We start from the raw sequence: 11,902 nt of genomic DNA, 5'->3' as shown, positions 1-11,902 counted from the left end.
ATGACAAATCTTGATAACATAGTTAAGAGCAGAGTCATCACACTGACAACAAAGGTCCGCATAGTTAAAGCAATGGTGTTCCCCGTAGTAACATATGGCTGCGAGGGCTGGACCAGAAGGAAGGCTGAGAGAAGGAAGATAGATGCTTTTGAACTGTGGTGTTGGAGGAAAATTCTGAGAGTGCCTTGGACTGCAAGAAGATCAAACCAGTCCATCCTCCAGGAAATAAAGCCAGACTGCTCACTTGAGGGAATGATATTAAAGGCAAAACTGAAATACTTTGGCCACATAATGAGAAGACAGGACACCCTGGAGAAGTTGCTGATGCTAGGGAGAGTGGAGGGCAAAAGGAAGACGGGCCGACCAAGGGCAAGGTGGATGGATGATATTCTAGAGGTGACGGACTCATCCCTGGGGGAGCTGGGGGTGTTGACGACCGACAGGAAGCTCTGGCGTGGGCTAGTCCATGAAGTCATGAAGAGTCAGAGGTGACTAAATGAATAAACAACAACAACAGCAAGGGAAGCACATATTATGAACTATTCCAAGAAAAAAATAGTAAGCTTTATTTTTATGGTAGTGGTCAATACTCATGAAAATGAATCCCTTTTTTTGTAATCTTCATAACTTCTCCATTTAATGAATCATCTTCAAGAAATTTTATCAGTCCTTCAGCAATTAGTGATGGGCTACAAATAAATTCATATGACATGAATTAGACAAGGCTGATTAAAAATATTAGAAGTTCTTTCATACTTCCTAAACTATTAAAAGAAAAAAGAAACAGAAATGAATTTCAATCTTGTGCAAGGATTAATGTACTTGAGGGCCAGTCAGGTAAATAATAGTTTGATCTAATTTATTTCTTTCATTTTCCCATCAGTATGATAACAAACAGTTTACATCACAGATCATACAGTGGTTTTAACGCTAGCTGAAATATCCTGAGGTGTGTCTCTGGGATCTTGCAAAAGTTGAAATAAAAGTCAGGTATAAAGCTTATGAATACCTCGTTCAGTCTTCTGAACCAATTATGTAAAATCCCATTCAAGGTGTTGTAGAGACTAGATGATATTGGATAGTACCAGAAAACTTGTGTGACTATTTTAGGACTCCAACTTTTCCCATCTGTATATGTGATGTGAGCCTGTGGATTCCTTAACTCTAGCTAAGCTTGCAAAATATAAGATGTTAGGTAAAGTAACCTTGGGTTAAGCAATCTTGGGTTACTTAATATGTACTTTTTGCTCCTTGGGCCATTGTGGCTGTTCAACCATAATTAGAGGTAATGCTAAGTGTACTACTATTCAAAGATTTGTCAAAGCCACTACCTGCCACGTATGTAACCTTTCATGGAGGAGTGATCTGAAGCTGCAATCACTTAATCTGATCTGCAATTTTCCTTAAAGATGTATTCCAAGCTTAAGTTCCTTATTTCCATTAAATCCCCCATATACTTTTTAAAAAATATGATACTTTTCAAATGAAGAGTTTGAAAATAAAAATTGAAAATACCATTTGAACCAAGCACATTCCAGTAAAAAACTAGTGTAGAAAAGACAAGAGCAGGGCTCGCACAAAATACTAAGCTAAATAAGCAAAGACAAAAAAGTTTGTTTTTTGAATCTGGTTTGTATCTTGTAGACAATGATTTAATAACTGGCAGGTGAATGCAAAGACCTTTAATAAAGCTATGATCTGTATGATCCCAGGTACTGGTTCTGATGCTTTGAAAAGACCCTGTCATGCATGTACATGCTTAGAGACAGTCAAGCAGGAGTATAAAATAAAGATTCCTTTGAATCAGTTTAGATACCCTGTGACTATATGGATATGTCCATGTAGTTTTCTTGGGAGCAATATGGGAGTATATAATTCTCATTGAGCTAAGACATTAAGTAGAACTGCATGATTTTTACTCACTCCAAAATTCCATAGTATTCCATCTTCTCTTTGATTTCTTCTTCGAATGAATAATATAAACCCATATTTTCTTCCTTGAAAGCTGTCTGAAGAATTGGTGTGTTGACAAAACCAGGACAGATAGCATTTATTCGCACACCATAATTTTTTGCTGTAGCAGCCAGCTGCAAAACAGGAAAGTATATTATATGCTATTGTTGAGATATGGTAAGAAAACATTCTTTACATGGAAAAAAATATCATGTTCTATCTTTGGCATCTTTAATTCAAAGTAACATTAAGTAACCATGCTGGTAACCATGCTGAGCAAAGTAGGCAATATCAGAAGAACAAGTAAAAATACAAAACAGCTTCTTATAAGAATTGTCTAGTGCACTTATAAATACTGTTTCATTCAATCAATATTAAAAATGATAATACTTTCTCTTTTTATCATTTATATTTTTGGGTTGTTACTGTTTGGTCTTTCAGTCACTCCTGAGTCTTTGTGATCCAGTGGACCTCATTTCTCCATGACGGTCTATCAGTAACTGCTTCTTTGAGTTCTTGTCATCAGTGATTATATTTAACTACATAGTCTTCTGCCAGCCTTTTTTTCAATTGCCTTCAATTTTTGCAAACATAAGGTGAAGATGTGGGACGTGGTGGCGCTGCGGGTTAAACCGCTGAGCTGCCGATCGGAAGGTCGGCGGTTCGAAACCGCGCGGCGGGGTGAGCTCCCATTGCTCGTCCCAGCTCCTGCTCACCTAGCAGTTCGAAAACATGCCAATGTGAGTAGATCAATAGGTACCGCTTCGGCGGGAAGGTAACGGCGTTCCGTGTCGTCATGCTGGCCACATGACCCGGAAGTGTCTATGGACAACGCCGGCTCCAAGGCTTAGAAACGGAGATGAGCACCGCCCCCTAGAGTCGGACACGACTGGACTTAATGTCAAGGGAAACCTTTACCTTTACCTAAGGTGAAGATACATCAGTTTACATTGATTCTTGCCTTTATATTATATGTATAAAATAGTTAACCCTTAGCTTCCAGTAAGCAGTCTGGTTTTACATCATCAAATACTGAAGATTTGTTTTTTCTTGTGGTCCAGGGTAATCTCAACATTTCAAAGGCATCAGGTTTTTTTTCCCCAGTCTTTCTGAGGATCCAGCTTACACAGACACTTGTTACAACTAGGAAACCATGGCCTTTATTGTCAGTATGATGTCCTTAAAGGTAAAGGTAAAGGTTTCCCTTGACGTAAAGTCCAGTCGAGTCCGACTCTAGGGGGCGGTGCTCATCTCCGTTTCAAAGCCTTGGAGCCGGCGTTGTCCATAGGACACTTCCGGGTCATGTGGCCAGTATGACTCACGGAACGCCGTTACCTTCCCGCCGAAGTGGTACCAATTAATCTACTCACATTTGCATGTTTTCGAACTGCTTGGTGTGCAGAAGCTGGGACGAGCAACGGGAGCTCACCCCGCCGCGCGGTTTCGAACTGCCGACCTTCCGATCGACAGCTCAGCGGTTTAACCCGCAGCGCCACCGCGTCCCATGATGTCCTTACACCTTAATATTTTGTTTAGATCTCTCATAGATCTCTCACAGCCTTTCTTCTAAATAATACACATCTTTTTATTTCATGGCTGCAGTTATCATCCTTGTACATGTTTTAGCCTAGGAAGATAAGGTCTGTTACTACTTCAATTTTTTGCCTATTTGCAATGGACTATTAGTCTAGCATTGCCTGTTGATATAATCCTACTTCTTTTTTTTGTTTTTTTGCACTCTTTGTTCACTCTCTATATGTTGTCACAAAAAAAATATTTCTTTTTGAGCTGGAATAAGTCCATCACCTTTGAGTTATGTTCCTGCCAAATCAGAAGTTTTTCTTAGCACTGATTTCATTTTAAGGAGAACCCCAGAGAACCTTCAGTTAATCAAATCTGAAGAATTAGGAACATATATAAATTCACTTCTTACCCCTATGGGTGGTATGTGTCTTCCTCAACCTTGGGTCCTCTACCAGGGGCCTGGGAGTTTGAGGGTTCTGCACAGTATCTTAGCTGTTCCTAGCACTTTACTCTTCTGGACAGGGAGCTCTGATGTTGTTCCTGGTTCCTATTGGAGCCATTCTCCCAGCTTAGGAGTCATAGCCCCAAGTGCTCCTACCACCACTGGGACCACTTTGGCCTTCACTTTCCACATCCTCTCTAGTTCCTCCTTCGGGCCCTGGTACATACGTACATACATACATATGAAGGAAATGGGAAGGTGGGCTTATCAAAAAGAAAACAAGTTTTTTTTTCACTGGTTATACTCACAGCCACTGAACGTGTAAATCCAATTACCCCATGCTTTGAAGCAGAATACACTGGTTGGTATGCAACCGGCCATAGTCCTTTAATAGTAAAAAGAAAAATGTTCAGGGATATTAATAAGAACTTTAATATTATAATTACCTGTAAAAAAATTTAACGTGTGAAACTATATAGTTTCTTTATAATATTATTCCAAGTAATTATAGAAGAGGGTCAAAAGATGGTTCATTTTTGTTAAAGTTAGCATTCTTCAGCACTTTGGATTTGATCTCCAAAAAGTGTTTCAGAGTACATAGGAGCAGGAATGTTAACACTTGTCTGCAATATTTAAAGTAGGTGAATTTTTCCAACGCCTTTTGGAGACTGAACCTGAAGCTCCACAGCCATTGTTATTACCACTTCTTATTTGTTTTTCCTATTTTATGATCACTCAAAAAAGCAATTAAAATGAACGTTTCAAAACAATATCATTCACGTGAGAACAAGTGGAGGAGAGAAGCAGCTATAAGGCTATTATTCTACTTTTATCTCACAATAATTATTTTTCCAGAAGCTCATTAATAGGTACTGTAGAAGTACACAAGATAGTGTCTTCTGCTTGTGTTAATTCTAGTTGAACCATAGGGTATGGGTGTCTGATTCTAACTGATTAGTCTGTATAAAACAGCGCTAAAAACTTCAGTGAGTAGCAGAACAGTATTACGGTACAAAAGCAATCAAAATAATGCTAATCTTGTGTGATGCAAAACCACAGAAATAGATAGAATAGAATAGAAAGATAGGGTGAGAAAATGAAAATGAAATAAAGAAAATCTGTACAGAGATTTTCCCCACCATGGCAATTCATACATGTTAATTCACACAACTGGGAAGTGTATTTTGCTCCCTTGATCTAGAAATTTGGACAGTTTTAAACCAGTCAGTGTTAGATGAGAGCTTCCTGCTTCTTTTTGTAAAATCTGTCCTGAATTATCTTGATCCCAGCTACATCTGTAGAGAATACACTTTAAAAAGCTTTGATCCTGCTGAAACATTTCCCATTCCTGAAACATTCCCCACCATTTGCCATTAAATGGAAAATCATTGGTACGCTGGAAATAAAATGAAAAGTGTTTCAAATAACAATAAGGCCAACTTTTTATTAGCTAACAAAATTAGATGAAACTCTTTATTTTTAATGACTGGACTTTGTAATATATGCATTGGCTATAATGAGGAATATTTTCATTTTTTTATCTCTCAGGTCTGCCTCTTTGATACATCCAATAGACAACAGAGCTATCACTTGCCAATTTATCCCTTTTTCTAATTGTATCTTGTTCTAAAGCACAATATATTACAACCTCCCTGGGAGGAAGATGGGCAGTGATAAAATTTGATAAATAAATAAATAAACAAACAAACCTGTAAAGCCCTGCTCTGACCAACTTTATCTCAGACAGAATTTTGGCCTTAACGGTCCAGCTAAATTTGCTATGCTGTGCTATGCTATGCTAAATTCTATGCTACCTTTCCTATTGCCATATTCTCACAACAGGACAAAATCAAAAGGTTTACATGTGCAAGGGTCTGAGAAATTTCAGGATTCAGGTTAAGTTTGCTCACTAATGCACTACCGATACAAATAAAGTTGTTGTTGAGTTTAAGGAAATCTTATTATAACAATGAACAATGGAGAGAATGTAGACTCTTCATAAAATAAAACAAAAGAACAGTGACAGGTTGTTCTGCAAACTGTTGCCATAGTAATCCGGTACATTTATTCCAAATGTTCAACTTTCAGTAGAGTCCTAATCTGGTACCTCTCAATAATCTTATCAATCTGTGATGTCTCTCAAGGCTGTCTAGACAATTACTATATCCTTTCCATGGAAACAATCTGAGATGACCCCTAATATTGGAATCAGAGAGCAAGCAGCTAATTGCTAGATTGACTCTGCAGAAAACCCCAGAGAAAGACCAAGTCTTTCAGAGTCTTCAGACTCAGCACCCGATGATAGTTCTCTGTTCTTGTAAGACTTTTGTTTGAAATCCTTAGCACTGAAGTCCTTCTCTCTGACTAGAAAAAAGATAATTTCTTTCCAGTAAGAGTTAAGTAAGAGTTATTGCCTAAAAATATGTATGTACATTTTCCCCAAACTTTATGTTCAGTAGCTCTTTTAAGTTCTTTTAATTCATAGCAGACAGGTTTCCTGAAGAATCATAGTATAATTGACCATTATTTAATACTTATCTCATTGTTACACAATGTCCATCCTAAAAAAAATTTCCTTGATTCATTGCTCATTTTAAATAAGTTGTCTACTCAGTTGATAGCTAGATTATAGAAAAAGCATAGGTATACAGACATTGGTGGCTATCTTTTCAAGCTTTCATTGGAAATCCATTCCAATCAATTGGCAAAGTGATAATTGGCCATTAGCCTCCTTTTCTAAAAATAAAATACTTGAACAGGCCTGTTTACTGGTACTATTTCTCTTTTCCCCCCTTAAATAAATTATATGTTAGTACTTTTCTCTCTACTATATAATGGTCATAAAACCCTGATTTTGATATATGATGATGATATGAGTATTTTATTTTTTGTGAACTTAGGTTTTAGAAGAAAGCTAACCAGATTGTCAAACCACTCAGATACAGAAACTCTGAGTATTAACTAAGGAATAACAAAAGTGATGGTGTTATGGTAGCAAAAACATTAAGCAGAAATGGACTATTCAAGTTTGACCAACAGAGTAATGTTCTCCCTTGAAGTATCTGGATTTTGCTTTCTATAAGTCTTTATCATAGAAAGCACACATCTGGATATGGCTAATGAACAGTGAACCATCTTAAAAATTATCCTTAAGGAAAAGAGAATTGACAAAAAATATCCTGATCCTTAAAAGCTTTCAGGGCAGCCTAATATTTTTTTCTTGACTTGTTGATTGTGATTCTCATCTAGAATTACTTGACTAAAACACATCCTGTTCACTTCTCTATGGCTGGTATTATTAGTTTTTTAGCATTTATGTAGGGTTTTGTTTTACTAGTATAACTTCCCTTGTTTACTTGATCTGGAAATAATAATCTTTAATGGACACATAGTCTCAAGCTTTAAATAATACTTTGTTCAAAAGTCAGGAAGTGACTTTTAATGATAAAAAAGTAAGGTTTTTCAGCCCTGTTTGCACTTCATATCTAAAGCAGAATCTTATTCATGTACACTCAAAATAAAATACCATTGACTTCAATAGGACTTACTTCCAGGTGCATGGGTATTAGTTTGTGAGCAGTCTAAGTCTACATGAATGTCAGAGAATCTCATCCCTCCAACAGAAATTTGTGCATAAGCTGGACATTCAAAAAAGGCTGTTATAATAGTATTCTCTTATTAAACTCTATGTTCTGCTAAACTACCACTAAAAGATTAGGACCTGATTATAAATTTATGAAACAAAGCATAGCTTACCTACCATTGAGACAACTGGGAGATTCCATAACTTGAATATGGAAATCTATACAAGAATTTTGGTGTATAACTGAATTTTTACTATATGAATCATCTACCTATATATATGAAAAGGAGAAACTACTACCAGTTAAGCTTTAAGGGAAGATCCAACAAGACCTCTTTATTTAACACTGAAATACACAGTGCAATGATAAATACAAGGCAAAATAAGAGATTCATCTAGCCTATAAAATTCATGAGAAGTTGCTGCGTTCTCAATCTAGTGCTGTTGGGAGCAGCAGACAGTCCATATTTTAAGGCAGTGGGTCTGCATGTTTAAGTCACATCTACTCTCTCATTCTGTGTAAGAAAACCTGGAGTGTTGAACAATCATACAAAATTAAACAGAAGACAGTTAATTATGGCTGACAAGACCATGATGGGATCAATAGGATATAGGTTGAGTTGCCCTGCTCTATTTTGACATGGATCTCTGTAATTAAAGATTGCTAGAAGGGAACTCATTAGGGACCTTTTGTCTAGCTGTAAAATGTGATTGACTGGCTCAGCCAAGTGACAAAAACATGTCTCTGGTAAAGCTGTAAACTACAAAGGACAAGCATCAATTTGTCTAAATACAACAGAACTGAAAAACCAGGGCTCTCCTGTGGACCTATCTTTACGTGCAGGGTATACTGTTCTAGAAACTGCATCTGATGCATTAATTCAAGGGTCTAGTGCAAATATAAGCTAGATCTGCAAATGTTAGCTAAGTCTGCAAGCAGGTTCTGCCTGATGCACATGCATACACACACACAAATACTGGGGGAAGAGGGAAATTATTATTGTGAATAAGTTTGTTTTTCATGTACGGTATATGTTTAGCACATTGATTGACAATATAGTTTATCTAACTGAACTCCTTAAGATAGATAATCCATGAACTGCAAATCACAGAGCACTCTCCTCAGGGTTTCCAGAGATCCCCTGCATCTCATGTGGTTTAGAACTAAGATACTTGAGTCTCCATTCAAAAAACTGGACTTTTCCCATTTCACTTTTTTTCCTATTTCTTTTTATTTAGTGGTAGGACCTGAAGAAAAGCCTTAGATGAGGCCTTACTTAGGATCTAGGTAAATGCACACAGGAGGGGACTGTTCAGAGTTTTCAATATTAAAAGCAATAATTTGAATGGGATGTACAAATGTAATGAAAGCCAGTGCAGATGGCAAAGTACTGGAAAAATATCATTATATCTGTTTGAAGCAGTTTGGATTCACTTTGATAAGGTCCTTTGCATTGCCTCAAGTATTAACCAGTAGTTCCAACAGTGAAAGCAGAGAAGTAACACAAATTGCCTTGACGATGTGCTTTGCAATGGCTTTAACCTTTGACAATTCGTTTCAGTAACCAGAAAATACTTCTGTGCAAACACAGCTCTTTCTTTTGGTTGTTGGAACTTTTGGAGGAGGCTTCACAAGGGAGGCCAAGTGAAGCAATATAGCCATGTTATAGTATGTTCCATTGCCTTAACTCTCCTCAGTTCTAATTCTGAAATTTCATTGGGCCTTCACCTTGGCTAGGATGGATGCACTGCCCTCCACAGTCCTACGTTCCTTTTCAGCAGTATTTATGCCCATGTGGAGATGGCTCTGTGGAATCCCTAAGCCTCACACTCTTTTGTTGCTCTTTCTACAGGCAATTTCGGGAAACATATATCAATCCCATTTTGAAGAACTTCCCTGGTAGAGAGCACAAGGTTTATCTCTCACTGCTTCTCTCAGTCCAGGACCTGACATATCTTCCCTGATTTTGCCCAATTTTGTGTCAACATTTCAGCCTATGACTGAAGATTAGTACAAATGTTGGCCACTTCTATCTGTATTATCGTTACTTTATTAATTTATTTTATGTAATTTTCTTGCATTTTATTCTACTTTTTAGTTTTATTAACTGTAGGTTTATGTATTTTTATTGTTGTGTTCTCTGGCCTAAAAGCTGTAATACTGTAAAGGTTTTTGATTTGATTTGATTATTAAATGTGGGGTGGGGGATTGCTCTACAAAGCAGTTTCAAAGGGATGCTTCTCTTAAAGCCATATGAAGCAAATTTTTCTTTGATGTTCTGTATAAATCAAGTGATCAGAACAGCGTACCTCACCACTAAAACCTTTTAGTGCTTTAAAATGTTCTCCTACATCATATATTTAATCTCATAATTAATGCTGTAACTTCTTTTTTACAAGCATATTTTCGATAACAATTATCTTTGGACATGAGTAAGATTCTCCATCCTTGGGGGGAGATGGGCGGTAATAGAAATTTGAATAATAAATAAATAAATAAAATAAAAAATCCAGCCCTGGCAAGGATAAAATGCCTTATCATGGTAGCAAAGAAAAGATCCAACAGCTGAAGGTAGAGATATTGTTAAAGTCTGACAGAAGTCAAGTTTTAGAGAAACAAAGAAGGACTAATAAGTGAGAAAGAAATACTTGGCCAAGAGTAAGAAAATGTTAAATTAACTAGTGCAGGAGAGGATAAGGGAGCAGGATCTAGGCACTCAGCTTGAGATCCTGCCTTTACTGACTGGGCTAAATGTATTTGTATTAGCTTTGGTCATTATGGAGAGAGATCAGTAGGAAGACTGTGCTTTGAACACAGAGCCCAGCCTTTCGGGTTTGTTGTTACATCTTGGATTTATGATTACATACCATACAGCCTTTTCCTGCCCCACCCCACTCTGCAAATCTCTGGGCAAAGCTAGATATAAGGCTTTCCTCAAAATATTTCAGCATACTGACTGATCAAATCAAAGAGTCCCCCTTTGGGGGGAGATGGGCAGTGACAGAAATTTGAAAAATAAATAAACAAACAAACAAATAAATAAATAAATACTTTTTCCCTGTGCTTCACAGTTTCACAAATAAGGGACAGTTAAATGCATGATGGCTGGTGATACAACTTATCAGCCTGCCTAAGCTATGTAAGAAAAGAGAATCAGAAAAGAGGAAGAATTGATTATAGTGGTTTGGGGTCTAGATTTTACACTGTTTGGGAATTAAATATTATGGGAAAGCACATACACTTTAAATTAAAGCATACAGTATTTTTACCTGCTAATGATGCTATATTAATAATAGCCCCTCCATTGCCACCGTTTTCGATTTTCATGTACTCTAATCCAATATATGTTCCTCTAATCACTGAAATCTGATGTAGAAAATACAAAAGAGTTATCACATATATTTCATTTTCATGTATGTTTTTAAAAACAACTTTTTTCAGTGTACATCTTGAATAATTTTAAGAATGGTTCTATAATGGTTCTCTTTTGTGGCCCATATATTCCAACATTCCTTCTCATTCTAATTGGAATCTTTATTTTGATCTGCTTCCAATCTTGTAATATATTTTCTGTTTAATACATATATGAGTCTGAGTTTTCCTTGATTGCTTAATAGATGCCAGAGGAATTTCTGATATCTGCCAACTAACCATGGAAGAACTCCACACCTTGCCAAAATGCCAAGGCACATGTAGTTATTGCTTAGGATTTTCAAACTCTTTATCAATTTCCCCTGTGTGTCAAAGTTCCACACTATCTCTTAGCATATGTTGTTCTTTCATCTAAAACAATGGTTCCTTGTGTGCAGTAATTAACATAAGTAGTCTTGAAGACATTAACACTTTTATGCTATAGCATTTGTTATCATAAAAATTAAACAGTTTCATAATTGGGGAAATTACAGAGAAAAAAAAATCAAATGGGGATGCAGGTAAAACCAAACATGTATTGAAGAAGTTGTTCTAAAAGTGTTGGTTATTCAATGTATAATGTTTTGTACATTATTTGGTGAATTAATTACTTAATCCATAAAAGGGTTAATACAAAATACTTTTTATTCCCTCTGCTGATGTTCCTGAACCAGATCGATGGTGTAATGACTAGCTCTGGGCCAGTTTGTTCTTAACATTGACAATAGTCACGGAAGAACTGTTTGTAGTCAGTCATCAAATAATATCATACTCTCTCACCAATTATTTTCAGTGGATATGATAATCCATCTGATGCAACTATAACCTGTCATAATGAAAGAGCAATAGTAGGCAAGCAAAAGCAAGAGTGTGCATTGGGAGGAGAATATATAGTTCAGCTGTCAGCACTGGAGACAATTAAGTAACCTGAAAATAAAGATCTTTGTGGGACAATAATATTATAGTAGAAGAAAACAAGCATTGCATT

At 36.6% G+C, this 11,902-nt stretch overlaps 1 protein-coding gene across 2 annotated transcripts in view; it reads right to left on the bottom strand.

The window, feature by feature from the left end:
* Positions 1–532: 532 nt before the first annotated feature.
* HPGD (15-hydroxyprostaglandin dehydrogenase) overlaps positions 533–11,902 on the bottom strand; it is a 37,285-nt gene continuing 25,915 nt past the window's right edge. The window contains exons 4-7 of one of the 2 annotated variants that reach the window (XM_063309742.1): positions 10,773–10,869; positions 4,228–4,304; positions 1,924–2,087; positions 533–689 (exon numbers count right to left, since the gene is read on the bottom strand). In XM_063309742.1, coding sequence (XP_063165812.1) covers positions 584–689; positions 1,924–2,087; positions 4,228–4,304; positions 10,773–10,869 — 444 coding nt within the window. In that variant the 3' untranslated portion in view covers positions 533–583. The remainder of the gene's footprint in view (positions 690–1,923; positions 2,088–4,227; positions 4,305–10,772; positions 10,870–11,902) is intronic. The other variant, XM_063309743.1, reaches the window with a different exon arrangement.

The sequence above is a fragment of the Candoia aspera genome, chromosome 8 (assembly GCF_035149785.1).
Source record: "Candoia aspera isolate rCanAsp1 chromosome 8, rCanAsp1.hap2, whole genome shotgun sequence".
Taxonomy (NCBI): Eukaryota; Metazoa; Chordata; class Lepidosauria; order Squamata; family Boidae; genus Candoia; species Candoia aspera.
This window is presented reverse-complemented; position numbering and strand designations above follow the sequence as displayed.